The 26,397-nt window shown below is 42.4% G+C and overlaps 1 protein-coding gene across 3 annotated transcripts in view; it reads left to right on the forward strand.

Moving 5' to 3' along the window:
- KLF7 (KLF transcription factor 7) overlaps window positions 1-24,650 on the forward strand; it is an 84,255-nt gene extending 59,605 nt beyond the window's left edge. For all 3 annotated transcript variants that reach the window (XM_069467833.1, XM_069467840.1, XM_069467836.1), the window contains exons 3-4: window positions 16,658-16,781; window positions 23,815-24,650. In XM_069467833.1, the coding sequence (XP_069323934.1) occupies window positions 16,658-16,781; window positions 23,815-23,866 (176 nt within the window). In that variant the 3' untranslated portion in view covers window positions 23,867-24,650. The remainder of the gene's footprint in view (window positions 1-16,657; window positions 16,782-23,814) is intronic.
- The last annotated feature ends 1,747 nt before the right edge of the window (window positions 24,651-26,397 follow it).

Raw genomic sequence — 26,397 nt, forward strand, 5'->3', positions numbered from 1 at the left:
TAATTAATTAATTCTAATACTATATTTTATTTAGCTCAATATGTCTAAACTATTATCATTTCAACCTGTAATCCATGTAAACAATTATTAGTGAGCTATTTTAGATTCTTTTTTGAACTTTTTCTTTTTTTCCATTTCCAAGTCTTCTACATCCAGTGTCTGTTTTACATTTAGAGTATATCTCGGTTCAGATTACCCACATTTCACGTGCTCAGGAGCCACCTGTGCCAGTGGCCACGGGACTGGACCATGCAGGTCTGGGCGTCCTTGCACAGTCTGGTCCCTGCCTGTTCTCTAGCCACATTATGTCATTCTGTCCCTATAGGGCACACACTCTGATCCTTCTCTTTGCCCAGCTTCCAGGCTGGGTTCAGGAGAAAAAATGTAGCAGAGGGATGAGAGAGCCTCACCCCTACTAAGGAGCTGGAGGAAATAGCTCAACACTGAGCCATCGCCATTCTACACTTCTGCAGGGCAGGGCGTTCCAGCACAGCAAGTGGGATGGGCTGGAGTGGAAGGAGGGTGGGGTCTTCATTCCAGTGCCTCTTTCCTGTCTTGTTCCCTGGGAAATTCCAGCATAATATTTCAGGAGAATGGGCTTGGGAGTCAGATCCCAACTTAAAAGTCAACTTGGCCACTTATTGGCTGTATATCTATCCCTGGGCCCTTCTAGGCTTCCATGTTCTCATCCCTGAGGTGGGAAAATCACTTATCTTGTAAGGAAGGATTCAGTGATACAGGTAAACCACCATCAGGCTGCCTGTATGTAGAGAACATGCCAGAAACAGGGACTGTTATCACTCAGGTTTCTCCTCCACTCCAGCACAGTCAGGACCCACTCCCCACCTCCCACCCCTCCCAGAGAGGGGCAGCAGGTAGAAATGAAGCTGTGGCTCATCTTACCCTCAGGTGTGGGCTAAGAATGAGGCCTTTGCTTTGCAATTGGCCTTGGGGGTTTCCGTTTTTGGTTTATCTGAGCTGTGTCAGGTAACACATGTTTTTAGGGAAGGTGAAGGGAATGAAGTGAAAAAATGCAGGTAAAGTTGATACAGGGTATTTTCCTCTGAGAAAAATTGACCATCTGCCCACACCAAGGTTCTTCAGGGAGTAGTGCCGTTCTGTGAGGTGAGGATGAGTCTGGGGGCCCTGGGAGAGGGCGACTGAGTGGTAGCTCACATCCCTGGCTTCTAGTCTTAGTGGATTATATTCCTTTGCTGTTTCTTTTTTTTTTTTTTTTTTTTTTTTAAGTTAGGGCAGCTGTTATATAGGTGCATCTAAATAGTTCTGACATCCTTTCCAGTTGAAACATTTGTTTTATCAGAAAATATTTCCAAAGGGAATGTGAGCATCGATTCTATTTTAATTGTTGGCACTTAAGTAAGAGGCAGAGTGAGGTAGTGGTTAAGCATGTGTACTCTGAAGGTGAGACTACCTGGGTTTAAGCCTTGATGGTACCAATTATAAGTTGGGTGAACTTGGAGAGCTTAATTTCTCTGACCCTCAGTTCCTCGTCTAGAAAATGAGGGAGGACAATAGATTGTGATCATAGGGCCATTGAGAGTATTGAAGGACAGAATGTATGTAAAGCCCTTAGGTCCTATAGTGCCCAGCGTAGAGTAAGAATTTTATAAATATTAGCCAACAGCCTATTTTACCAAGATTTGTAAAAAAAAAAAAAAAAACACTACCATCTGTTGCAGATGGGTGGAATTGGGCCACAAGTCTTGGCTCAGAATGACCATGCAAGATATTTTTTCTGCAGAGATACGTTTATTGTCTAGTTTGTTTGTGTATAACATTTTGCACCTTTCTCCCACACATCATTTTCTACTATATGTATATCTGTGTGAGGAAGGAAAATGTAGACATCTCATCCGGGATTGATTCTGCCATTCATATATCCATATATCCAACAGAAAAAGCCAAACATATTTCAGTAGATAAGATGTGGTGATATTTGCATCGTATTTTAGTGGTGCATGGGATTTGGGCTGTTTGGTCAAGACTTTTTGGCTTTCTAATCAATGAAACATTGCAAGTTGAGGAGCTGAGGCTTGAGGTCTCATCTCTGATGATTAAATGAAACACCCAGCCCCAGGAGGTGGTCTGCTCCTAATACCTCAACCCTGATCTCTAACCATCTGAGTTAGAAACATGTGATTGCAGGCCTAGGATTCCCCAGGAAGGTATATTCAGGTACTACATGGTGATAAGAGTCATGTTGCATGAAGAATGATTTTTGTGTGGAATATTTTAATAATCACCTTGCCTACATAGTGTGTTACAGTATACGAAGCATTTGCACAGAAATCATCTCTCTTCACACTTCACAATAGACCTGTGAGGCCTACATTAAAGAAGGGGTTACCTCCATTTTGCAGAGGAAGAAAGTGAGACTCAAAGAGTAGGTAACTTTCCAAGGACCCAGAGTAAGTGACAAGAGCTAGGACTAGAACATAGGTCTCCTGATGAGAAGTCGCGTGTGTGTGTGTTTTCCATTAAACTGACCTTGTACACATGAGACACTATTTCTAGAAGCTTTCTGAAAAAAAGAAGTGAGATTGAGGTGTGAAATAATTTTTATATTGCAAGTATTAGCCATTGGAGCATGTAGCATTTTTATTTGTTCATTTCTGTTATTCTTTGGATTAATTAGATCATAAATGAAGCTTTTGTGACAGAGACCCAGGCTAACAGAAGCTTTAAGATGTAAGATGTTTTTTCTTTAATATAAAGTCCAGGCTTCTAGACAGCTCTGCTAAGTCCAAACTCCTGTCTGTTGGTCCCCATCCCTAGGGTCTCTATTCCTAAGCAATTGCCCAGGTCCTTGAATTCAAGGTGGCTGCCACCAGGCCTGCTGTCCAGGAACCTAGTTTTCAGCTAACGTGAAAGTGGGAAGGGGAGGGAGTGTCCCAACCTTTAAAAGTGCAGCTTGAAATTTCCCTTGTTTCTTCCACGCATATGTCATCAACCAGAACTTAGTCATATGCCACCGAGCAACTGCAAAGGAACTGGGAAGTGTAGCCTTTATTCTGGGCGGCCGTGAGCTCGGCTAAAATCTAGGGGTTCTCCCACTGTAGATAAGAAGAAACTAAATATGGGGAGGCAACTTGTAGAGGCCTTTAGCTATAAGAATAGTTTCTTACGTTAATGTAGACGTTTGAACATAAAACATTTGAGTTCTGAAATTTGAAATGTATGACTTGGTGAACGGAACATCCTGGTACATTCTAGTTTGTGGCACGTTGCAAAATCAGAGTAACTACGTGAGAACTAGGTCCCTATGGAATGGCTTGAGTTCTGAATGGAAACTTAATTTATATTTTGCCTTTCATGAGAATATCGCATTACTGGAATAATATAAAGTGACTGGGAAATGAGTAACTTGAGATGGCAAGCATGTAGGGTCAGATTAACCACATCTTAATGTTTCTTGCACCTTTTTCCCCCTCCGAAGTGTAAAGTCACGTCGCATTGACGTTTTCCTCCCAGGATGCCTTCATTCTTCACTAGAAGAATGAAGAGAAAGTCTTTTGTAGCTGTGGGTTTAGCACAGACAAAATTAAGGCTGTTTGAGGTTAGAAGTATATAGGCTGACAGATTGTGTGGGGGTGTTTCTGCATATGTGGGTGTCAATATGTTTGTGCTGAATTGTTTGCAGATTTGGGGGGAAGGGCAGTTTGTGTGTGTGTGTGTGTGTGTGTGTGTTAATGTAGATTCCAGGGGCGGCTTCAATCACAGTGTTTTATTCCTAATGATTCTTATTAGGGAGCAGCAGAAAGAGGAGGTAGGAAGATCTAGGGAACAGTACTTAAAGGCAGGTTTGAAGATGGACCAATAGTGTGTGTGTATGTTTGTTCAGCCAGGTTCATCGAGGGTCTTGGGACATCCTAAGTCTTGTGAATGCTAAGGTGAGTAAGCCTGGCCTCTGCCCTTGAAAGGAACATTTGGTTTTGTGGGCTATAGCGTGTCAACAAATTACTCAAGCAATATGGTCGGTCTCTTCCGGAGGAAGTTATATGCGCAGAAGGAAGGAACACCCAACTCTACCAGAGGCGGTCTAGAGTTACTTCCCAGAAGATCTGCTTTTTGAAGTACGAGGGCCACACATTGTGCCAGGCCCTGAGGATACACATGTGCACAGAGGTAGGATCTGATCACAAGGCGGTCAGTCTCTTGAGTCACGAGTTTGTCATCAGGGACCCTCAGGGGCTGGCTGTTTCCACCTCTCCAATCCATTCTTAACATTCCTCATCATATACTCAACCTTCATCTCAGCTGTGAGGAGCGGCTCTCTCATCTGTGGGCCTTTGCACATGCTGTTCCCTCTCCCTGAAGTGCCCACTGCCCTTGTCTCTGGCATCCTTCCAGTCTCAGGGAGGCTGATCTCCTCCGGGACACCTCGGTAATTATTCTGCCAAGTCTTAGGGATGCCCTCGTCCACACGTCTGCATGAGCACGTTTATCAGTCACACTGGGCCCTGGACTGTCTGTATGCGTGCAGGGTGCTTTCCCCCCTGGAACTCCTCTACTGCAGAGAGCCTTCCCTTTTAGCTTTACTCGCTAGCAATGTTGTTGGTCAGTACGTGTTAAAATAGAACCAACAGTTAATGCTGGTTGAATCCTACTTGTCACAGTGACGAGACTATATCTTTTCACTGTCATTGAATTAAACTAGCAGTCCAAGTATTTGACTTTGCCTGCTCACCCGTGGACAGAGATGAAGTGTTTCAGAGATAACGTACGTTAGGGTTTATGAATCCAGAAAGCAAGGTGGTAAAAAGCTTTTTGTACTGTTGGCTTTGGATGGAAGACCGATGTCTCAATTAGCAAACATTGTACTGAGTGTGTACAGTGTGCCTGAGACTGTGCTAGAAATGTAGGTGATTGCAAAGAGGCAAATAAGAGTCCAGTGCCTGGGTACACATTAGATACTTCATCAGTATTTATTAAATTGGAGATATAAGGTGTCCCAGTTTTAAAAGCACTTTTCATCTACTGTGGGTGGGGAAAAAAAGGATGAAGGCATAAAAAGATAAATTTCTTGGAGGAAATAGTAAATAAATGGCCAAAGAGTAAAAACTTACACAAGGCTATAATTTTCTGAGGAGGAGAAATACTTGGGGATGGGGTGACATGTGGCAAACAGACACGTTCTAAGTAGAGAACATCTCAGCAAGTGGGAAAAGCTGGGAAGGGCTGTTTAGGGATGTCGGGGAGCAGAGGGTTTGTGTAAGGGGCGGTGAACGATAAGATAGAAAAATAGGTGACATGGTGTTGTGAACATCTTTTCCTAAGTACATAGACAGTGTATGGCAAGAGCATACACTGGTGATCATTTATCAAAATCAGAAACTAAAATTTTCTTTTTGGGTTGATCTTTTCTTAGACTTTATATTTGGATAAGGTACACATTTGGGTTGTTTTAGCTAATGGGGAAATTCAGTCTCTGAAAAAAAATGTTTGATCATCTTGGAAGAGAATTATGTAGACATATTGATGTTTCAAATCTTCACTCATTTAATATTTGCCTCTAAAAATCACTAGAGAACTGGATCCATATCTATTCGGCTGGAACGGTGGCCGGTCCAGGGGAGGGCCCTCGTCTGCATTATCTGTATGTAAATTATCCCATTTGGCCTTCTTGAAGAGTGATAAAGTTCCCTTTTTTGTTTTTTAATTTTAGGGCAAATTGCCTTATGAACTATTGATATGCTTTGGCCACTTCTCCACCATCTGCATCTGTATAATCATTAGCTAATCAAAACAAATTCAGGATGCTGAAGCCAATTGTTTTATAGCTTCCAAAAGCAGATCTTCGATGGTAATTTTGGATTATCCTCTCCTATGGGTTTTTTATACCGTTGGTCCCTCTCTTTTCATATATGTCACATATGTAGCAGAAAGTTAACTTTTCATCCACGTAATAAATGATTCAGGCTTATATGTCCTGATCTTTAGTTAGCAAAAAAGAAAAATTCAGTGTGTCCAGGACAGTAAATTAGGTATCATTAACTAATGTGACATGTGCCAATGGGTGACCACCATGGGCCCTGATCTGTTTTAGTGGCCCTCCCTTCTGTACCTGTACTGGCCCTACCTACATGCATTTGCATTTTCCATGATTCTCAGGCACCCAATCCTTTGACTCCACCCTCTGGCTCCCCACCCTTCCCAGTAGTGTGTCTTGTAGACCTACTCTTCCTCAAAGCTGTACGCTCCACAATTATTTTATTTACTACCAGCCTCCATGCAAGAAGAATAAATTTCTTGCTCTACTCACATGGAGTTGAGAATTATTTTATTTACTACCAGCCTCCATGCAAGAAGAATAAATTTCTTGCTCTACTCACATGGAGTTGAGCTCCAGAGTTGCCAACCTGTGAAATCAATTGGATCTTTAGGGGAAGAAGGTTCTTGTTCTATGTTGGTTTACGTGTAAAAGCTGTGCTGTGCTTTAGTGATACCGTCACTTTCAGAGTGCCTGGTGATGCCTTTGTGATTATCCATGCTTGGAACATGTTGTTTGGAGATAAAGTAAAAGTTTTTTTCTCTTCATTCTTACAATGTTTTAAAGTGAGTCAAAAATTGATAGTTTGGATAATTGTTATAGCAAGTCTGTTCCTGCCTATGTTCTCTGCAGTACGGCCACCTTTACGTTTGAATGCAAACACCAGAGATTGACCAGAGGTGAGTTTAAAATTCATATTTTTTAACAATCATATTTTTATCTAAATATACCAAATGGAATTGTAGGAACTTGGCTTACAGAGTAAGACCTTTGCTACTAAATGGAAAAAAATGTTCTACAAATGGGTTTCAAAGAAATTCACATGATGTAACTGGCATCCTGAAAGGGGAAAGATGAATGTTTTAATAACTTTTTTCTTCAAATTTAGCATATACCTAGCTTTTAACTTTATTGTAACTGGTACTCATCAAAATATATATAAATTTTCTAGCTGATATTAAATTTTCTTTAGATTTATCTCTAAAAAAGCTGATAAAAATGATTTTCAAAGTTAACCTCGAAAAACAATAACAGAAAGAATAAAAACAAAGTAAAACAAGGAAAAAAAATCCAAAAAAATTTAACGTTGGTGTTAAGAAAACATGTAGTTTCCTCAAATGTTCATGCTTACCTATTTCAAAACTTGAGAATATACAGCTTCAGGTATGAGTGTTGTTGAGGTCTAAATTCTTGACTTTACAATCTTTTGAAAATTACAGTAATATCTACCTTAAAAGTTGTAGGTTTTTGTTTTTTGGAAGGACGGTGGTGGTGTCAGTTGGTTATACCTCACTCACCCCACTGGAAACTGTTAGAATGCTGCACATATTTTTAATTTAAAAAAAAGAAATGACTTTAAGAATTTTATGGCATTCTTTGGCTTATGGAAAACATGGTATAGTATCTAAAAACACATGGATTGGAATCACAGGGTGCACATTGCAAAAGCTCTTTAATTTTCAACAGCTAAACTTATTTCAGCGTCTGGATTGGTAACTAATTTTCATGACCAACCCAGTCTTCCACCAACATTTCAAACAAATTCACCAAGAATCTAAGACTTTGCCTCTAAAAGAACATTTTAGAAAAAGTTAAGAGCTATTAAAATTGGAACATGGCCCCAGAAGATTTGTTTAATCCTGTGTATCTCCCTGGCTGTGCCTCACAGGGCAGGGTGGGCCTAGGAAGGGATTCAGTGCATGGCTTGGGCTCCAGTCTAAGTCTCATAGAGAAGCCCTGCTGCCCTTGCCTGGCTCATACAGGGAACAGAGATCTCTGTTCCCACAGTGCTCACTGACCTCCTGTATGTGTCCAGACTCCCTTTCGATATCAACACGGTCATAATAACACCTTTCATTTATCTGGGACTTTGTAATTGACCAATCACTTTCATGTACTCTAGGTTCCATAGAATCTTTGTAACTACAAGGAAAGTGGGATAGATTTTTTTTTTTTTAATTCCTTCCCCACACGGTTAAGAACCATAAGTCCCAAAGAAGTTAACTGCCTGTACAAGCCCACATTGCTATTATGTGGCAGAATCAGAACTAAAATAATCTATTTCTTGATGACTAGTTCATTTTTTCCCCACTAGAGCAATGGTCCTTCAAGGGTGATCCCTGGATCAGCATCAGCCTCATCTGGGAGTTTGTTGGAAATGCAGATTCTTGGGCCCTCCCCCAGTGAATTTGACCTGCTGAATCAGAAACTCTCAGTGTGGGGTCCACTAACCTGCATTTTCAGAAGCCCTTTAGAGGATTCTAATAAGAGCTAAAGTTTGAGAACCAGCATGCTAGAGGACTACTTACGGTAAGAGAGGTGGCTATAGGGGATGAGAACTGTTTAAAGATAGAAATTACTTCAGGTTTCTTATGGCACTGTCATGGGTGATCTATGCAAATAAGTATACCATCTGAGCTTGTATCATGCATAATGTTTCTGCTACCTTCTCTGGATAAAGTGGAGAACAAGTCAAATGTGGCGCCTGCCCTCGTGAAATTCATATCCTGGCCAGGGAGAAAGCCACCAAACATACGCTTAAATTTGAGGGTGGAGTGTGACAACCAGAGAAGGCTTCTTTCAGCCTTTTGGTTTAATGACCATTTCTTAAAGTCTCCAAGCTTCTTCTGCCCCCAGGGCCTTTGCATGTGCTGCTCTTTAAACCTGCAAAGCTCTCTTCTCTCTGTACCTAGTTAACTCCTCCTCCTTCGTATCACAGCTTAAACGTCACTTCCTCAGATCCTGAACCCATGCACAGAGCTTCTAAAAGCAGATTCTGATAATAGAAAGTCAGAGATGGGAATTAGGAATCTGCATTTTTAACAAGTGCCTCAGGTGACCTTGATGAAACAACAGGAAGGGGGACCTTCAGAACAGGGAAGGGCTGCTATTGCCCCCAGAGACAGTCGGGGCCTTACACATGGTGAGGTCGAGAGTGATGAGTGTGAAAAAGAAAGGGGTAGAAATGAGAGAGTCCACAAAGGGGGAGTAACTGGGCTAGTTCCTGAGTCTTTCTGCCTTAGCTTTGTCACAGCTGAGAAAAAAACTCTCAGATTTTGCATCAGAAAGAGTGCTTCTGCCACGGTAGGAATGTGGAAATGGGAACACTGGCATTCTAGGCTATGGACTGGGTGTGGGGAAAATCTAGGAAAGATGAGCCCTCAAGCTTGAGTTGATGGTGGGTTTTCTGTGTAGAAAATATATTTTCACCCAGTGCTGTCCAAAATAGAAATATGTGCAAACCATATTATAATTTTTAATTTTATAGTAACCCCATTTAAAAAATAAAGTGAAAAGAAACAGGTAAAATTATTTTTAATAATATATTTTACCTAAACCAATATATCTAAAGTATGATTATTTCAACATTAAATCAATATTTTAAAAAGTATTAATGAGATATGTTTTACATTCTTTTTTAATACTGTCTTCAAAATCCAGTGTGTATCATATACATCCAGCGTATCTCAATCCATATGCTAAATTTTCAATGGTGAAAGTTAAATGTAGTCCTATCAAGGCAAGAGTATGGAATATACTGTTTCATTTTACTTTAGCAACATTTAAAGTGTCCATAGCCACATGTGGCTAGTGGCTACTGTCTTGGATAGCACAATTGTCAACAATTGTGGGAATAAGTCAGAATCTTTTCTCAGCTTTCTCTATATTCTGAAGTAGGAGCTGTAGCTCATTGAGAATAGGGTTTAAATTTTGGATTATAGATTTTTGAACACACATTTTAAAGCGATGATCCAGGCTCTGAGGAGTTAATCTGTCCTATTCCAGTTATTGTTTTATTAGTTATTTTAAGAATAAAAACAATAAGGTAAATGTTTGTATGCTCTGTAGAGTGGTGCTTTGTGAAATTCAATACCTCGGTTTCTAGCACCTAGTAGGCTTTTGGGTGAGGAAGTAATGGGTGAATGAAAATTACACATGGATCATAAATGAGTACATGTTTTATTTTATGTAGTAGCAAAGGCTTTTGAAATTCTAGAAAATAAAGCCGTTGTCTTATTTTTCCATCCATCAGCTAAGCCAAAAACCTTAAAAAAAGAAAATATTTAAGATTCAGCTGGAATCTAAGAGTAACTCTGAGGCAGTTTTCTAAAGCAGAGTCAATAACTTGGTATGGGTGGTTATTTGCAGCATCTACACCCTGAAAAGACACTGACAAGCTATGGAGTGATATTTACCCGTTATTCTATTTCTAGAGTTAAGAAAGCTTAGTGACATCTCTCTACAGCGTCTTTCATTCCCCAGGTTGCTTAAGTTCTCTAGTGCCGCTGAGCGTGATGTGAAGGCTATTGATGGGTCTCTGCCCATTTCCTATAGATGTGCTCGGTGGCAACATGAACCCATGACAAAGATTCTCCCTCCTTTCCAGTTTGCTTTTCCGTTTCCTGATCTGCAAAATTTCCAAGTTCTCAGTCCAAGTCCTAAAGAGACTAGGACCTTGACTTGCCCAGATGTCCAGAACCGCATTAGAAAAATAAATAAAAGGGAATAGGTAAAATTTGTTTTAACAGAAATCTGGGCATGTCAGAGTCCTCGTCCTTTTAGGACTTGGATGAGGAACTTGAAATTTTGCAGATCAGGAAAGGGATGCAGAAAATTTGTATTAGTAACGTTTATTCGTGAGGGATCTTTAAAAACCCGAGTGCAAGATTCTGCCACGTGTTCACATTTCATGCTACAGTCTATATCTTAAAAGGCAAACATATAGCACAGTACATTTGACATATCACTTATGCTTTCTCAAATACATCTTCAGAGAGAAACTTTACGAATGAGTTTCATAAGATAATGCACTTTGCTTCCCAGAGGGGATGTTGCTCAGGAGGCTGAAATCCTACGTATGAGATAAAGGTTATAGTGTTATGGCAAGTGTTACAGCGAGTGGTCCCGAGGACAAACTGAGCGGCACACGGAGAGTCGGAGAATCAGCGTTTATTCGCTGGTGGGCTCAGAGGGGTCTCGCCACCAAATTCTGAGCCCCATCTACCTAATTTTTCCCATTTTTATTAAGTTGGGGTGATCCAAGGGGAGGGGGGTCTCAGGTGACAATGCCCTCCAGGTAACAAGTTTAGTGTCTGCACTAGGCAATAGGATTAGTGTTATGCTGATGTGCCAAAGGTTAGGTTAGTGATATGTTAACGTACTGGGTGTTAGGTTAGTGATAAGCTAACAGTGGGTCCTCCGTGAGGGGTGGGGGTCTCAGGCGGCTGCTGTGCCAAGTAATAGATGGGAGTTTTCCTTATCAATAGGAGGGTTTTCAGGATCCTCCTTTTTTAGGCTCCAGGATATAGGGAAGAAGTGGAAGTGACCTTTAATGGTGAAGGAATACTTAATTGATCGTAAAGTACTGCATTTGAGTCCCTGTCAAGGAGGGATGTCAGGTTTAAACAACCAAGCAAACATTTCTACTCTTAAACCAGTTCAGTACATAGAAGGTGAGGGACTGGAAATCACACAGGCTTCCCTGCCCTTCTTTGTGACTCAGGTCTTTGTTGCAAATCAGGATGTTTTATTTATTGAATGTATTCAACAGGATTGAACCAGGCACTGCTTTAGTGCTGGTGATATCGCAGAGAGCAAAATGGATGTCTGCATGAAGCTAATGCTGTGGTTGGAGAAACAGACAATAATATGCACAAACAATACTCAGTCTCCTCTCAAAGTGATTAAGCATTATGGAGAATGTGACAAAATCTGCTGTTTCACAGCAGATAGCAAGGGTAGGTCTCGCTACTTTAGGCAGAGCCCTGTGTGAAGTGAGGGGACAAGAGTGTTCCAGGCAGGGGCAGTAGCACGTGCAAAGGCCCTGAGGTGGAGCCTGTAGGCAGGACAGCAATGCGTGACTCAGGGAGGGGGGTGAGATTGGAAAGGTAGCCCAAGGCAGATCATGTGGACTCTATACCATAGGACCTTGTAGGCTTTTGACTTTTATTCTGAGAATGATATAATAGAATGCCATCGGAATATTTACAGTTTAAGTTCATCTTAACCTTTTTTGGGTCCTGAATGTCTTTGGCAGTCTGGTGAAACCTGTGGAGCCCTTTGCGGAATAATGTTTTTAAATGCATGAAGTCCAGTGGATGTCAAAGAAACCATTTATATGGAAATACATAGATTAAGTTCCCCTGTAAGGGACACACATGCTCTGATTTACATTTTCAAAGGATTGCTCTGATTGCTGTAGGGAGAATAGACTATAGGGGCCAAGAATGGAAACCTCAGGACTAGTAAGATGGTGGGGTTGACAGCAGAGCTGTTTTATTTCTCCTACCGGGCAGTGGCCTTGGAAGTAGCGTTGTGCAACACACTCTTTTTGGAGGCAAGAAGAAAAATGTATGACTTCTATTTACATTTAATTTACCCTCATTCTTTTTAATTGCTCTATTGAGTATGTTTTGCAATATCTTAATATATTAGGACATTAGTACATTTATATAGTTCATGAATAAATTGACATATATTGGAGATGCATGCTCAAAAAGTATTTATGACAGTGATTTTTGATCACTCAACTCTGATGATCCCGACATAGGGTGAGTGACCCTGTAAGAAACTAAGAAAATACCACTCTGGTTTAGACCACATTTCATTTCGATCCGTGTGTGGGAAAACTGAATTCTTGCCATGATTCAACCTCATTAAATGTCAGCCATGTTTCTCAAGCACCTTTACCTCTCCTTAAAAGCTCTCATCTGGCTGGAAATCTGTTTACACCTGAGTAGACCTACTGTCACTTCCGAGGTGGCATGTACTCCCCCGGGGAAACTAGTTTCCTGGGGTTGTTGCCAAACAGGAAAAGTGGGTCCCGGTATTTGCCCTGAAATTCAGGAGGTCCTGAAGGGTATGCTCTGCTCCTGGTATGTGAGCTGAGCTGTGCGGGAACACAGCCTCACACCCTCCCACCCCTCTGTGGGGTGTTCATCTTACTCAACGTTAAGTCTCTCTTCCATCTGCTGTCTCAGATAGACCTCTCCGGACCATTTTTGTGCACTCCAGTGGTGCAGCAAGCTGAACGGTGTGCGTCACTCCAAGTGTGATGCGGCATAGTATAGCGCAGGGTTCTGACATGTTCTGTTTTATACCCAGCAGGGAGGAGTATCTGGAGTGGAGGAAGGGGAGACAGGAAGCTGAAAGAGAAGGGAAAGTGAGAGGGAAGAACTGATTTTGCATGACACCTGCTTCAGTTATCACTGAACTGCCATTTTCTTCCCCTCAAAGAAAGAAGGGCTTTCTTCTTTTCATATATAAAAGAAAGAAACCCAAGATTTTTATAAAATGAGTGGAAATATTCAGGTAGGCTATTAAAATGAAAACTAACGCATGGTGGCCAAAGGTGGGTCCACCCCTCAGATCAAGCCATGGCTGTTGTTATCTAGGGAGATGCGGTCTTGGCTACGCTGAAAATACTAACAGAAGAATTTCGCTGACCTGCCTTTTGAGTAGAAATAGGTTTATGGAAGTGGTATAGAACCTGAAAATGAGGCCAGCCTAACCCCACAATTCCTGTGCCCTAAATATGAAGTCACATTCCCAATTCTTTTTATTTTTTCTGCTCCTCTCATTTCTGAACTCTGCCTGTTTCAGGCACTGCTCCTTCATTGGATATTCTTGATTATTTTAAATTTCTTATTAGTGAGTATTTGCAGAAATGTCAACTTGTAGGTAGACTAGCCAGACATTGGAAAAATGGTTTGATAAATCACTGTAATATAACATGGCTAAAATATCAGAGCACAGAGGAGCCTGTCATCGGTATTACTCTGCATGGCATTCATCGCAAGCAGGAAGCAATGTTGAATGATAAGATTCAGAGCCACGTCAAGCTATCTGCTGTTTCTCTCCAGTGGACACAGCCGCTAGAACACTGAAATAGCTTCTGGATAGGATAATTGATTTGTGCTGGGAATTAACTAAACATCTACATCATTTTCTGGGAAATAACTAAATCCTTGATATTGCTCACCAAAATAAAACTAGTTAATTCAGCAAGAGGAAAAGCAAACACTTTGAAATGAAAAAAAGAAAAAAATTCCCAAAGACGTCCACTTCAGTCTTCTTCATTTTCTCTGTCTTTCCTGTGTCCTTCAGAATGTGGTTGCCTATGGTACATGGGTCACTTCGATTGTGGGATTAATTTGGGGGACTGGATGTCTCTGCTTGTTGCTGTAGAGTTTCGTGGGATTCCCTAGGTGCCTTGTTGCATCTGGGAAGTGTTTGGTCTGTAAGGTTCCAGGCATCTCCAGTTTTACTTACATTTGCAGGCCTTTGGGAATGCAGGGCATTTCAAATTTCTAGAGTCGTAGGTGCCTTCTTCTTCTTTTTTTGTTTGTGCCAGATTTCCCCTTGAAATAACAGAGCCTGGTGGGTGATTAATAGCATTGAGTAAGTGATGCCAACACCTCTCTCCAAGAGGGCACCGGGATCTCTTCCTGCACTTTCCATATCCTGCTCATTCAGAGAAGTACTAACAAACACTCAATTTTTCGGATCCATTCTCCATCAATATACTGAGAAAATATTTAAACCTTCAGAAGGCTCTCTGTTTTCCAATATTTCGGCCGTCCAGAGTGACTCCAGACTTAGCTGTCTGGAGCCATGAGCTCTGAAAGTTTTTATTGACAGCTAGTTAGATTTGTCATCCTAGCAGCCACTACAAACATGGGGGGAGGAAAGGGAGTTGGGCTGAGTTGAATAGTTACTGTGTACAAGGCTCAGGAAATGTGTTTCATGCACAACTTCTTTAAACCTCACAATAAACATGGGTTTATTAATAAGCTCACCCCCATTTAATAGATAAAGACACTGAGGCCTAGAGCCTGTAATGAACTCAGCAAGATCCCAAGTGTGCTGACTCCAAAGTTATTGTGACACCTCCACTCGGCTACCTTCTCTTCAGCCAGCACATCTTTTCTAAACTTTTGCTTGCAGGAGCCAGAAGGTGAACTTTTAACACTGCTCATTGATTCATTTTTTTCCCTGGTTTCCAAAACTGAATGGGTTTCCTCCTGTGCTTCTAGCCCTCCTTCATGTCCTCTTGGTTCTCTTTAAAAGAAATGCCTGTGTTTCTCATTTTTCTTCTCTGCGGGTTTTACAGAGCAGTAGCTCGCTAGGGCACCGATTTAATGAAATAAAATTTTCAAGCATGTTTGGTTTGATTCTAGGTGATACAAATAAAGAATTGTGAATGCTTTGTAGTCAGGTTTAAAGAGAAGGGGAAAGGTGGAAGGAAAAAACTAGGTCAAGTATAGTAGCTCGGTAATGTCTCCTTAAGGGCTGCCTAGTAAAGGTTTAGCTATTAAAAATGGAGACATAATGGGGCAGCCAAAGTGCTTTGGCACCTGTGTGTCCTGAAATTTTGAGTTTGGCAGTTTATAATATTTGCCAGTTATGTGAACGTTATATGTGCTAGGCACTGTTCTAATTAATATATAATGTGCACGGACATTGATGTATGTATGCTCTCCAAACACTTTGAGATACATACTATGATTATCTCTAAGAAAGCAGAAGCACAGAGAGGTTTATTAATCTGCCCAAGGTCATACAATTAAGGACAAAACTGGAAGCTGAGCCCAGGAAAGTTGGCTTCAAAGCTCTTAAGCATGTGTTAACCTACCCCTCAGTGACAGGGCTCAGTAATTCAGTCTCATGATTTCACAGGGTTCCAACGATTATTTTTCCTCTTAATTAGAACCAGCCCACCATACAGTTGGAAGGGTAAATATTTGTCATGTTTGGTGACAAACGTGATGGGTTAAAAAAAAAAAAAAAAGGTCCAAGGCAAAGCCATGTACTTTCTCTTACATAGTCCTCCATCTGTATTTACTGTACAGAAAGGTCACTTGAGCACAAGTGTTCGAATTTCATGCTTATAAGCAGCTTTCCTGTGGCTAAAACCTTGCTCTACAAATCGATTTTAAAAATATTTTATGATAATGTATATTGCTCCCTAATATGAACACTGTGGAGTCATTACGCTATGAGCTTTCTAACTCAGACTTTTGTGACAGTATTTTCCATAAGTGCCAGGAAGCGTCGAGTGATTTTTGTGTTCCTCTCAGGTTGTAGTCCTTTCTCCTGGCTGTCGATCCGTCACATTTACTGGAAGGATCGTTGGTTCTGGGAGGCCTGAGCTGCTTGCCTTGTCGGCCAGCTACCTGGCTGCAGTTTGTGGCAGGAGGGAAGCGGGGGGAGAAGACTGAAAAGCCTGAAATGGCAAATTACTGTAGGTTCTGGAGAAAAATAGAATTAGAAGCATTTGTGGTTCAGATGAAAATAGCACATTTCCTTTCTGCCTGGACTGTGGGGGTCAGAGTGCTCTGGGGAATAGAAAATAAATAAAAATTGATCCCTCGCCAGCTGAAGGAAATGCTCTGACTCTGGGAACTGAAATGACAGCTCCAGATTTGAGGATCTTGTGAAACCACTTTTGAAGGTTAACAACAACAAAACAAAAACACCAGGAGACTTGGGGGGAAAAAGGTGGGGTACTATGTTAGGAAATCTAGTCTTTCAAGAATGATTTAAACAGCCCTTTTCCAAGACTGGCCACCAGGCAGCAGGGCCCGATCAGGTGTAAGGCTGTTTTGTTCCTTTCGCTGACCAGGGACCTTCCATCTCTTTCTGCAGGTGAGAAGCCTTACAAGTGCTCATGGGAGGGATGCGAGTGGCGTTTCGCACGAAGCGATGAGCTCACGAGGCACTACAGGAAACACACAGGTGCAAAGCCCTTTAAATGCAACCACTGCGACAGGTAAAGAGACTTGGAGGCTGCTGGGTTGGGGAGGGGAGAAGGGGGTTGAAGGGGGCGCTGTATGTGTGCTCTTATTGCCAGCCTGGCTCCCAGATGCTGCGCCTGGGAATGCCTTTTCCTTCTCCACGGAGAGGACCAATGGGGTCCCCTTTTGCATGTAACCAAGAGGTGGTATGAACTCTTGGTTCAGTTATACAAGTGTTTACTGAACACTAGCTTGGGGCCAAGAAGCGTGTTCATCACTGGGTATCAACAAGACAGAGTTGCTACCCTCAGGGAGATGATGTGACAGATCATTTTAGTATTAATATGATATGAAAAGTAATAGGATAGAAAATAGTCACCCATAGCTACATCTTCTGATGTTTTTGTCCACATCAATACCACTTTCCCTCATCCTTAAATATATGAGAGAATAGAAAGCTTGTCCAGTGGAAGGAAAGTTAGTTATAAGGCTTTTCTCTGGAGCATTATGGGAAATGAATTGTACCAAAGAGAGTTCCCATTGTTTGGGTGCCTGCCCCATTCCTTCTTCCGTGAAAATAGGTACAAGGGTGCAAAAGATGGCAAGGCTTTGAGAACTTACCCTGTAATTCAATTTCAAGCCTTCAGCATTTGATAGTGGAAGAAAGAGCACGTAGCAACAGATACTACCCAAGTAATAGTATCTGACAGCCCTGGCATTATCAACCAATAAACCCCAAAATGGAGACTCTGCAGGCCAAGGTGAAGGCAGGATTAGGTTTAGACATAATCAAATAATGGGCTTGCATCTGAGCGTGTTATCCTTATAATCCTATTTCTGTGTTTAAAAGGAAGCTTAAGAAAATTAACCATCTTTTTAATGCAATACTAAAGGTCTCGGTTATGATGAGAAAAATGCTTCTAATATGATAAAAGCCCCTGAAAGCCTCAGGCTTCCCCGGCTGGGCCAGCAGCTCGCAGGATGGCAGGAGGGGGTGTGCAGGATGGCAGCCGGGGCCTGGCTTTTCTTGGGAGGAAATGGGATCACGTTCACATCCTGCCTCCCCCAGTCCCTGTGCCCCGCACCTCCCTCTCCCCAGGCCTTCCTGTGTAGTAGTGTTTGTTTGGAGAACAGGGCAGGAGTGTCCAGGTTTCATGGGTGGCCCGGTTGGCTTGGTGCGCCTTGAAGATGCTTATAAAGAAGCAATAGTGTCTTTCCTCCTTTTTTCTTCCTGCTTCCTGAAGAGGCTATTTTCTTCTTATCTTCATTCTCTAAGAACTAAATAAAGACCCCATGCCTCCTGGAGCCCAGAGATAACCTCCCACTCAGGGCTAAGGAAGTGCACTTCACGCGGCTATTGTCTCTCAGTCTCTTGGAACTTTGTTCTGCTACCCAAGAATACGAGTCAGTGTTGAACATCCATGCCATTACCTGGAAGGCCTCCTGAATTTGCACGAATCAGCAGCTATGTTCTACAGAATATGTCCCAGTAAAGTTTCTCCTTATTTGACATGTTCCTTCAACTCCCATGTCAAGTTTCCTTGGTCCACTCCTCTCCTGCACTGGCAAATAAACAAGCTACGCAGATGGCAACTCTCTGCCCACAGCCCTTGGAGGAAGAGTGTCCCATTATATCAACTGGGACAAAGATGAACTCTTTGTGAGCTGTCAGAGTATGATGGTAGTAGGTACACACGCAAGCTGTCCAGCTCTGAAGGGTGTTGAGGCTATGAACTTGGCAATCGTGAGCATTATGGGTTGTCATAATCCCTGGAAGTGATCAAACAGCTTTTATGGGGAAATTGCCAGAGTTAATATTCCTCTCTTCAAATCAACTGACTTACTGAGGAATTTACAATCTTCCAGCAGTAGATATATTAGGATTAAATCTAGCCATTTCTATGACATATGTGGAGAAATTCTGCAAACCTACAGGGTATTTCCATGAAGGAGATGTCAGAGATGGGTAATTTGGCTAGTCTTTTGCTTTGTTTTCTTCATCAAAACATACTGTGATTTCTGGAGCTAAAAATTTGCCGAGCAAATGGTACAAATTCCACGACATGGTATTTGGGGGAGATTGAATAGATCAGAGTCCCGTGACATAGGCCAATAGTGCGTTTTCAACAGTGTCGGAAAGGAGGGGTTGGACTCTCATTAGCGTCTCATGACAGGCGGCACCTTGCGTTTCAACTGCAGCGACTGTACTAAGAATAGACAGGTCTGGGAGGTGCATGGGGAGTTGGAGGCATCCCAGAGCAGATGAAAGGAAAGCGTGGAGTGACCGGGGAGTTGGCATTCCTGAGAAGACTTTTACCTTCAGAAACAGAGGGCATCTGTAGCCTTTGGCAGGACACTGCATCCTACTGGTAGCACAGTATATATGAGTGCACTACCTCTTGCCTGTTAAAATTTGAACAATCAGACTACCTTATTTAGAAACTAAATAGGCTTTGGATTTCCTTTCCTTAAACATGTACCAAGTCTAACTTAGGCTTTTATTTTGCCTAGAGGGTACTTTAAAAAATTCATGAGGTTTTTTGGGTTTTTTGGCCAACATTTAAAATCGTTAAATGTCACACCAAAAAAGTCTATATTTCTGGCTTTGTCTGGAAAAATCAGATCTGGCCACAGTGGGCTCACATTCCCATGTGGCTGTAATTGGCTGGAACCGAATAGCAATCACTACCCATTTGCAATGGCCATGTGATGACTATTTTTCCACTGTTGCTGCCACTCCCTATGGCCTCCACAACAAGACAGCAAGCCATCGGTTGCCAAGTATTATCACACTTGCCGTCTTTTAGTCTTACAAGAAGAGCAATATTTCTTCCTATTCATGCCTTAGCAGAAGTGCAGAGAGACAGTCCAAGAGTGCGTTGTGTTCCTTATACTTGGCATGCTGCATGCACTTACCTTATGTGCCTGGCCCCTGCAGACACTGGGTTTTACGACCTCTGGCTTCAGGTTTGGGTTGGGAGAAAAAGCAATGAGGTGGCTGTACCATTTCCTCACCGGCAGACTGGCCCGTGCAGCCCACTGAGTGACCGGCTGCTACAGGCATGAGTCGTTTCTCAGCCCACAGAGCAGAAAGCTGCTCTTGGAGGTAAATGGGCCTCTGTTTCCATTAGGGGTAACATGCAGGCCACCGTTGTGGTGACTCAGCACAGTTATAATCCAAGGAGGCTGCTACCATTGTAGGACATCCAAGATCGTAGGCAGTTTAGAGGGGGTGTTTTGACCTTCTTCAGCCCACTTACTGGTGGTAAGAAATACCAGCCGGTGTCTTAGCCCTTTGGTCCCCTGGAGGATTGCTGTTGCTAAATGCCTATGTGACTTTAGTGTGCCTTTTTCCTAAGCAAGAAAAATGACCATGGGGTTTGACTAGTTGTCCATTGTATCCAATTACCAAGCATTAAGAACCTTCTGATTGGAGGTCATCTGGCTGCTGTACAGTTGTGAATACCTTCTGCGGGTGTATTACCCTTAAGACCACTCGATACTGCATTTCTAGATGCCAAGTTTATCTGTTACCTTTCATTATTCCTATGTGGAATTCAGTCAGTATAAATTAATAAACATAAATTAATCATGGCTAAGTATCTTGCTGACCTATTGAATTTAAATAAAAATCTCAAATGATGAGGAAGGGACCTGGTCTAACTTTAAACATCATATGTTTTTTAGAATTTGAACAAATAATGATGCTCATGTGTTTCAGTAGGGGTGCAGTTACATTTGATACCACATTAAAGATTTGGTTTGTTTTTACCCACTATTTTTCCTGAAATAACTTGAAGGTTAAAGGCAGATGCTTGTACATGTATTGCTAGATACCCAGCAATTGGTAGAGGCACAGTTAAAGTTGAACACATACATTTCTGAACGGTATTTTTTCAGATAAAGTTCTATTTTAAGAATGCTATTCTCCTGAAAGTTGCTGGGATGTAGAGAGGAAAGGAAAGGAAAGGGCTTTTGTCCACTGCCAGAACCTCTCTTCATTGTCACGATCTCAGATTCCCGCATTCCTCCTTCGGGCAGGCAGGATGCGTGGTGCCTGCCCTGTTGTTTCTCACAGGTCCTTGCTGCTCAGGCCTGACCAGTTGTAACCTCTGCATTAATTCTCGAGTTGCTGCCATGACCAATTGCCACAAATTCAGTATCATGTTTATTTACTTTGCAAGTTTATTATCTTACACTGCTGTAGGTTGGAAGTCTTAGCCCTTTGGTCCCCTGGAGGATTGCTGTTGCTTAATGCCTGTGTGACTGTAGTGTGCCTTTTCCGTGGGCTAAAGTCAAGGTGTTGGCAGGCTGCATTCTCGTCTGGAGGCTCTGCGGGGGGAGCTCTATTTCTTTGCCTTAATGACCTCATTCCTCCGTCATCACAGCTGTTATGTCCTTCTCACGCTGTCATCTCTCTGGTTCTCTCTTTCAGTCCCTGCTTCATTTTTAAGGACCCTTGTGATAGCATTGGGCCCACCCAGACAATCCAGGTTAATCTCCATATTTTAAGGTCATCTGATTAGTAAATTGATTCCATCCATAACCCTAATTCCACCTTTCCATGTAACGGAACATAGTTTTTGGGGACTAGGTGTAGACACTTGGGGGGAGGACATTATTCTGCCTCCCATAAGCTCCTTAAATTGATAGCTCAGCTCTCCTTCCTTGTTAGCCTAAAAAGCAGATGTGCCTAAGAGCATGGGCTCTGGAGTCAGGATACATGGGTTCAAACCCTGGCGTGGCCTCTTGCTGATGAATATCTCATCTGGCAGTGGGGATAAGAATGGCACCTTCTTTATAGGGTTCTTGGAAGGATGTTAACTGTAAAAAAGAAATACATACAAAAAGAACTTCCCAACTTGGATCTTCTTTCTCTGGGTTGTTGAGATTTTTTTTTTTTTTTTTTTTTTTTAAAGGAGGGAGAGAAGGAAAAAGGAGGAGGAAAGGCAGAGAGGGAGGGAGGGAAAGAGAACAGGCAGTGGGCAGTGCTGAGCTGTGCCCTCAGGACAGCACAGTTATGCAAGTTTGATGCTAAATTCCCCAAATGCTGTATTGCTTTTTCTGTGTACCAGTGACATCAAGTATCTGCTTTTAAAGAAAACTGATCACTGTTTTATAGCAAATCAAATCCCCTTTAGAGGTATCTCAAAGGGATTATCCAGATGTCTTGCTCATACCAAATCAGGGCCTGAAATAAGTGGGTGTAATTAAAATTTTTATTATTTAGTGTGTTATTGTATTAGGTCGTTTTCTGCCATACGTTTCCCATTCTTATGTGTTTTTCATTTTACCGTTGTCCCATTTCACTTCATTTCCTTGAGATTCTGTCCTGCATGTGTACCTATTTAGGGAACGGACACAAACAGAGGGTGTGGAGAATGTTGAGGTCAAGGGAAAGGGTGGATTTTTTTGTTTGTTTTAAGAATGAACAGACACAGGGAAATCCTGCACTGAACAGGAAACCCTGCTAACCTGAACAGGGCAGTTTGCTGACATTCTAATAAGAGTTTCGAACGGGGGGCGGTATCTCAGGCTTCAGGGGAGCCCGGGAACTTTCAAAGTGGCCAGTCTCAGGAGAAAGGTCCAGAGGGAGAGCATACACTCAGAGCTAAGGATGATTCTGTCTTATATGCTGACTTTACTGGAATTCTACCCAAAACCTTAGATTGTAGGCTGCAGTGATACGGAAGCGCCCATGCTATTAATTATAAGATACAGAAACCTGACTCAGACTGGTATTAACTTGAAACGGCATTTATTTATTAGCTCAGGTAACTAAGAAGAACAGAATTGGATCTGTCTTTAGGTTTGGCTGGATCCAGGTCCTCAAGAGTTGTCATCAGAACTTCCTTTCTCCATGCCCCGGGTCCCTTGGTCTCTGTTGCCTTTGCACTCGAGCATGCTCTTCCCCATGATGGCAGCGTGGACACCAGCAGCTCCAGGCTTCCATCTTAGCGGCCCAGCAGCCCAGTTGAAAGAGAGCCTCTCTCTTCCAGTCCTTTCAGCAGATGTCCCCAGGCTGGCTCTTATTGGCCTTTAAGGGTCACGTGCCTGTTGTTTAGCCGATTACTGTAGCCACAACTTCAGCCTTAAGGGGAATATCAGCCCCGTACAAATGAGGATGCAGAAGGGTTGCTACTCAAGAGAATGTCATGTTGCTGGTGGTGGAGGAGAGAGGAAGGAAGATGACCCCTGCATCCACTATGAAGCTGAGGAAGGCACTCAGTTATGGGCCTTAGGTACCAGGGAACAGTTGAAAAGAGGAGGCTCAAAGATCTGCCTGAGTTCTAATCCCAACTCTGCCATTCACTAACTGTACAACCTTAGCCTCAGTTTTCTTACCCCCCATCGCCACCAACACACGCACAAAGTGTGAAAATGCTTACTGTGGCAGGTTGCTGAGGATGTTATGGGGTAATACTGGGGAAACGTATGCGTATGGTAACATAATAGCTGTGAGCACCCTTCTCCATTCTTTTTCTTGACCTGAACACGGAGTGTCTGCATAGATTGGTAAGGTGGTATTTCTGGGCTTTCATTATAAAGCTCAGGATTGAAATCTGGGTGTTGAAACATCAGAATTGCACCATTTTGATGGTACAGGATAATTATTCTTTACCGTATTTATAGTATGTGGGCATGACACAGGTTTCAAAAGCACTTTCCTGTTCATTTTTTAAATAATTACAATTATGATCATAAGAGTTAACATGCACTGAGATCTCACCATGTGCCAGGCAATATTCTAAGCACCTTACGTAGCTTGTCTCATTTAATCCTCACAGCCAGCCTGTGAGGTAAGTGCTATAGTTATCCCCACTTCACTGAGGAGAAATTAAGGCACAGAGAGGTTAATGTGCTCAGAGGCACGCAGCTCTTGGGAGAGCTGCGATTGGAACCTGAGCAGTCTGACCCTTGAGTTTACCTTCCCAACACACTGCCTGTTTCTCAGTCCACGTGACTGTCTCCCTGTAAAGCAAAGGTAATCGTTTCCTAGGGAACGATGGAAGTCGAGTTCTTTCCTGGGACCTCGCTAATATCCTCATTGTTGTTTCTATTTCCTAGGTGTTTTTCCAGGTCTGACCACCTTGCCCTCCATATGAAGAGACATATCTAAAAAACCGAAAGGCCAGAGTTGCCATGGCGTCAGCTGATGTCTGAAGGAAATGCCGTGAGCAGGGGCCTGGACTTCAGGCGGGGACCCGTTGCCTTGCAGAAGAAAGTTCTCACTTATAAACCTCTGTGTACACACACACATACACGCACACTCACACGCAGACCCCCCACACACTGTCATGCACTCAACTATATTTAAAATATATACGTCTATTCGTTATGCCTTGCCCTAGCCAGATGGTGGAAGACGAAGAAGGAGACCAGGTGAACTCAGCAAGGCAGACTGGCTGCTCACTTCAGCACTATTGGAATTATTTCCCGCTGTTGCCAATGGAAAGCAAAGAAAATGGATGTGACGTCTCTGCAGGTGGACGGCAGTCCGAGGGGCTTATTTAACTTGCTTCTCAGTGCAACTTGATAGGAGAATCCAGCGTCTTACAGTTGCCTATGTGTAGCACTAATGTTTCTTTTTAAATAGTTGGGGGAAAAATGACCTAGAAAACCAAATTGCAGTTTGGTAGCCAAAATTAACTCTTGGTTTATTTGTCCTTTGTGTGTGAAAAGTCCTACTATTCCATGCGTCAGACTTCCTCACAGAACTGTCGATTGGTTTTGGTTCTTCTTAGTACTATTGAGATCTTTCGCGTCGATCCCAACGGCCTTAGCGGCGGCAGACTCTGGAATAACACCTTATACCTTTCTGGCCTGCATTTCTCTAGACTTCACTCTCAAGGGAGGAGTTTTCTTTTCTTACTTTTTGACTCTTGCACACCATATGCACTAGGGATTCTGGAAACTTCTAGCATGACTGCAAAGTGGCCAAGAGAATAAAGTCCTTGATGATAAATCACAGTATATCCCTTGAGCCTCACCTTATTGCCAGTGCTAGATTTTTTCTTTTTAATCTCTCTGTTTTTGCTAACGAAAACTTGAAAAGCTTATTTGGAAGCTTAGATGTTTTATCTTTTCTCAATGGACTAAAAGCTCTCCAGGACTCTCCCGGCACCTGGATGTCCAGCTCTCGAAGCAGCCGATCAGATGGGACATCACAGTTCTCTCGTCCTCCCTGAGGCTTGGTGACCTCAGCTCGTGGTGATCAGCCACTGGGCTATGTGTCATTGCTACCCTATAACCAGTTACGGCGTAGATGTCGCTAGTGTCAGAGGGCAGCTGCGTATTTAATCTAACTCTGGGTTATGACCTGACAAAAAGCCAAAAATATCACTCTTTCCAGGAGTGGGGAAAACTGAGGATGCCTCCAAGTCTAGTGGCTTCACAAAACATCACCCAATCTTCCTCTCTCATACCCACTGAGCTCATATTACCCCACTTGTTATGATACACAATTCAAAATGCCATTGTGGTATTGAAGGGTTGATATTTAAGGAAAGGGTTGAGGTGTTTCTCTCATGGGCTGTCTAAAAGGACAGACATGTTTCTAAGTTTTTTGTTTGTTTGTTTTTTTGGTTTTTTGGCTAGGCCCACCACGACTCGTGACCTAGAATACCCAAGATCAAGAGAGGCCTCACATTCACTCTGCAAGCTGACTCCAGGGGGGTCTGCAGTCCTTGTCATACCACACACACACACCCAACACTGGTCTCTATCTACCCACATTCCTAGCTAGCTGGCACTGGCCTCAACTCCAAAGACTGCCTTTAGGACCATCAAATGGCCTATGCAAGCAAGCGGGGTGGTTATTAGGACAGATTGTATATTTTGTATATTCTGGGACCATCCCTTCAAGACACGTCTCAAACACAAAAATGGCATTTGGTCCGCACATGGTTGCTGCTTCTCCCTACCAGCTGGCTCTCTCCTGTCCTCCTCTGACTGTTTGACTCATTGACTGTTAAAATGCCACCCAATACCTATTTGGGATGCAAAACTGAAGTCTTTAAAAGGAAATAATCATATAAGCAACACAAACACATATATGACAGCAACCTTCAAGATCCTTGGCATTTGGGTTTTTCAGCTTTCTGCAACCTTTGCTTTCACTGAAATGTCGAAACTACTCGTCTGAGGGTAAAGGAACCTCTTTATCACAAATGCTGTAGCTGCCAGTTGGACACTTGGGGCATTTTGAGGTCTGGCCCTAAGAATTTTCTCTCTCTTTTTTCCTTTTTTCAATTTACACCAAAAAAGAAAAGAAAAAAAAAAAAAAACACCCCAAACACACACATAAAATCTGTCCATTTGCCAGAGGCAATTATGTATATGTTAGTTGGAGGGTATTAAAAAAAAATCCGTTTTATTCCAAAGATTTAAAACTAGACATGACTTAGAAACAATTTCTGGAGCACTGCTTGCTGACAATCTCGTAGTTCTCTACTGCATTTGAGTGCATTTTGTGGCCAGTCCATCGGGGCGTACCATGGGATTATATTTGAATGTGTGGTGCATCCTTCCTGGATGAAGGATGTGTGAGGAACCTTGAACCTCAGCTGTATTAAACTGTAGCGCCTCCAGTCAGTGCACTAGATGAAACTTTAGATACCCCAAATTTTGTTGGTTCATTTATTTTCCTTT

The sequence above is a fragment of the Eulemur rufifrons genome, chromosome 1 (assembly GCF_041146395.1).
Source record: "Eulemur rufifrons isolate Redbay chromosome 1, OSU_ERuf_1, whole genome shotgun sequence".
NCBI classification, from domain to species: domain Eukaryota; kingdom Metazoa; phylum Chordata; class Mammalia; order Primates; family Lemuridae; genus Eulemur; species Eulemur rufifrons.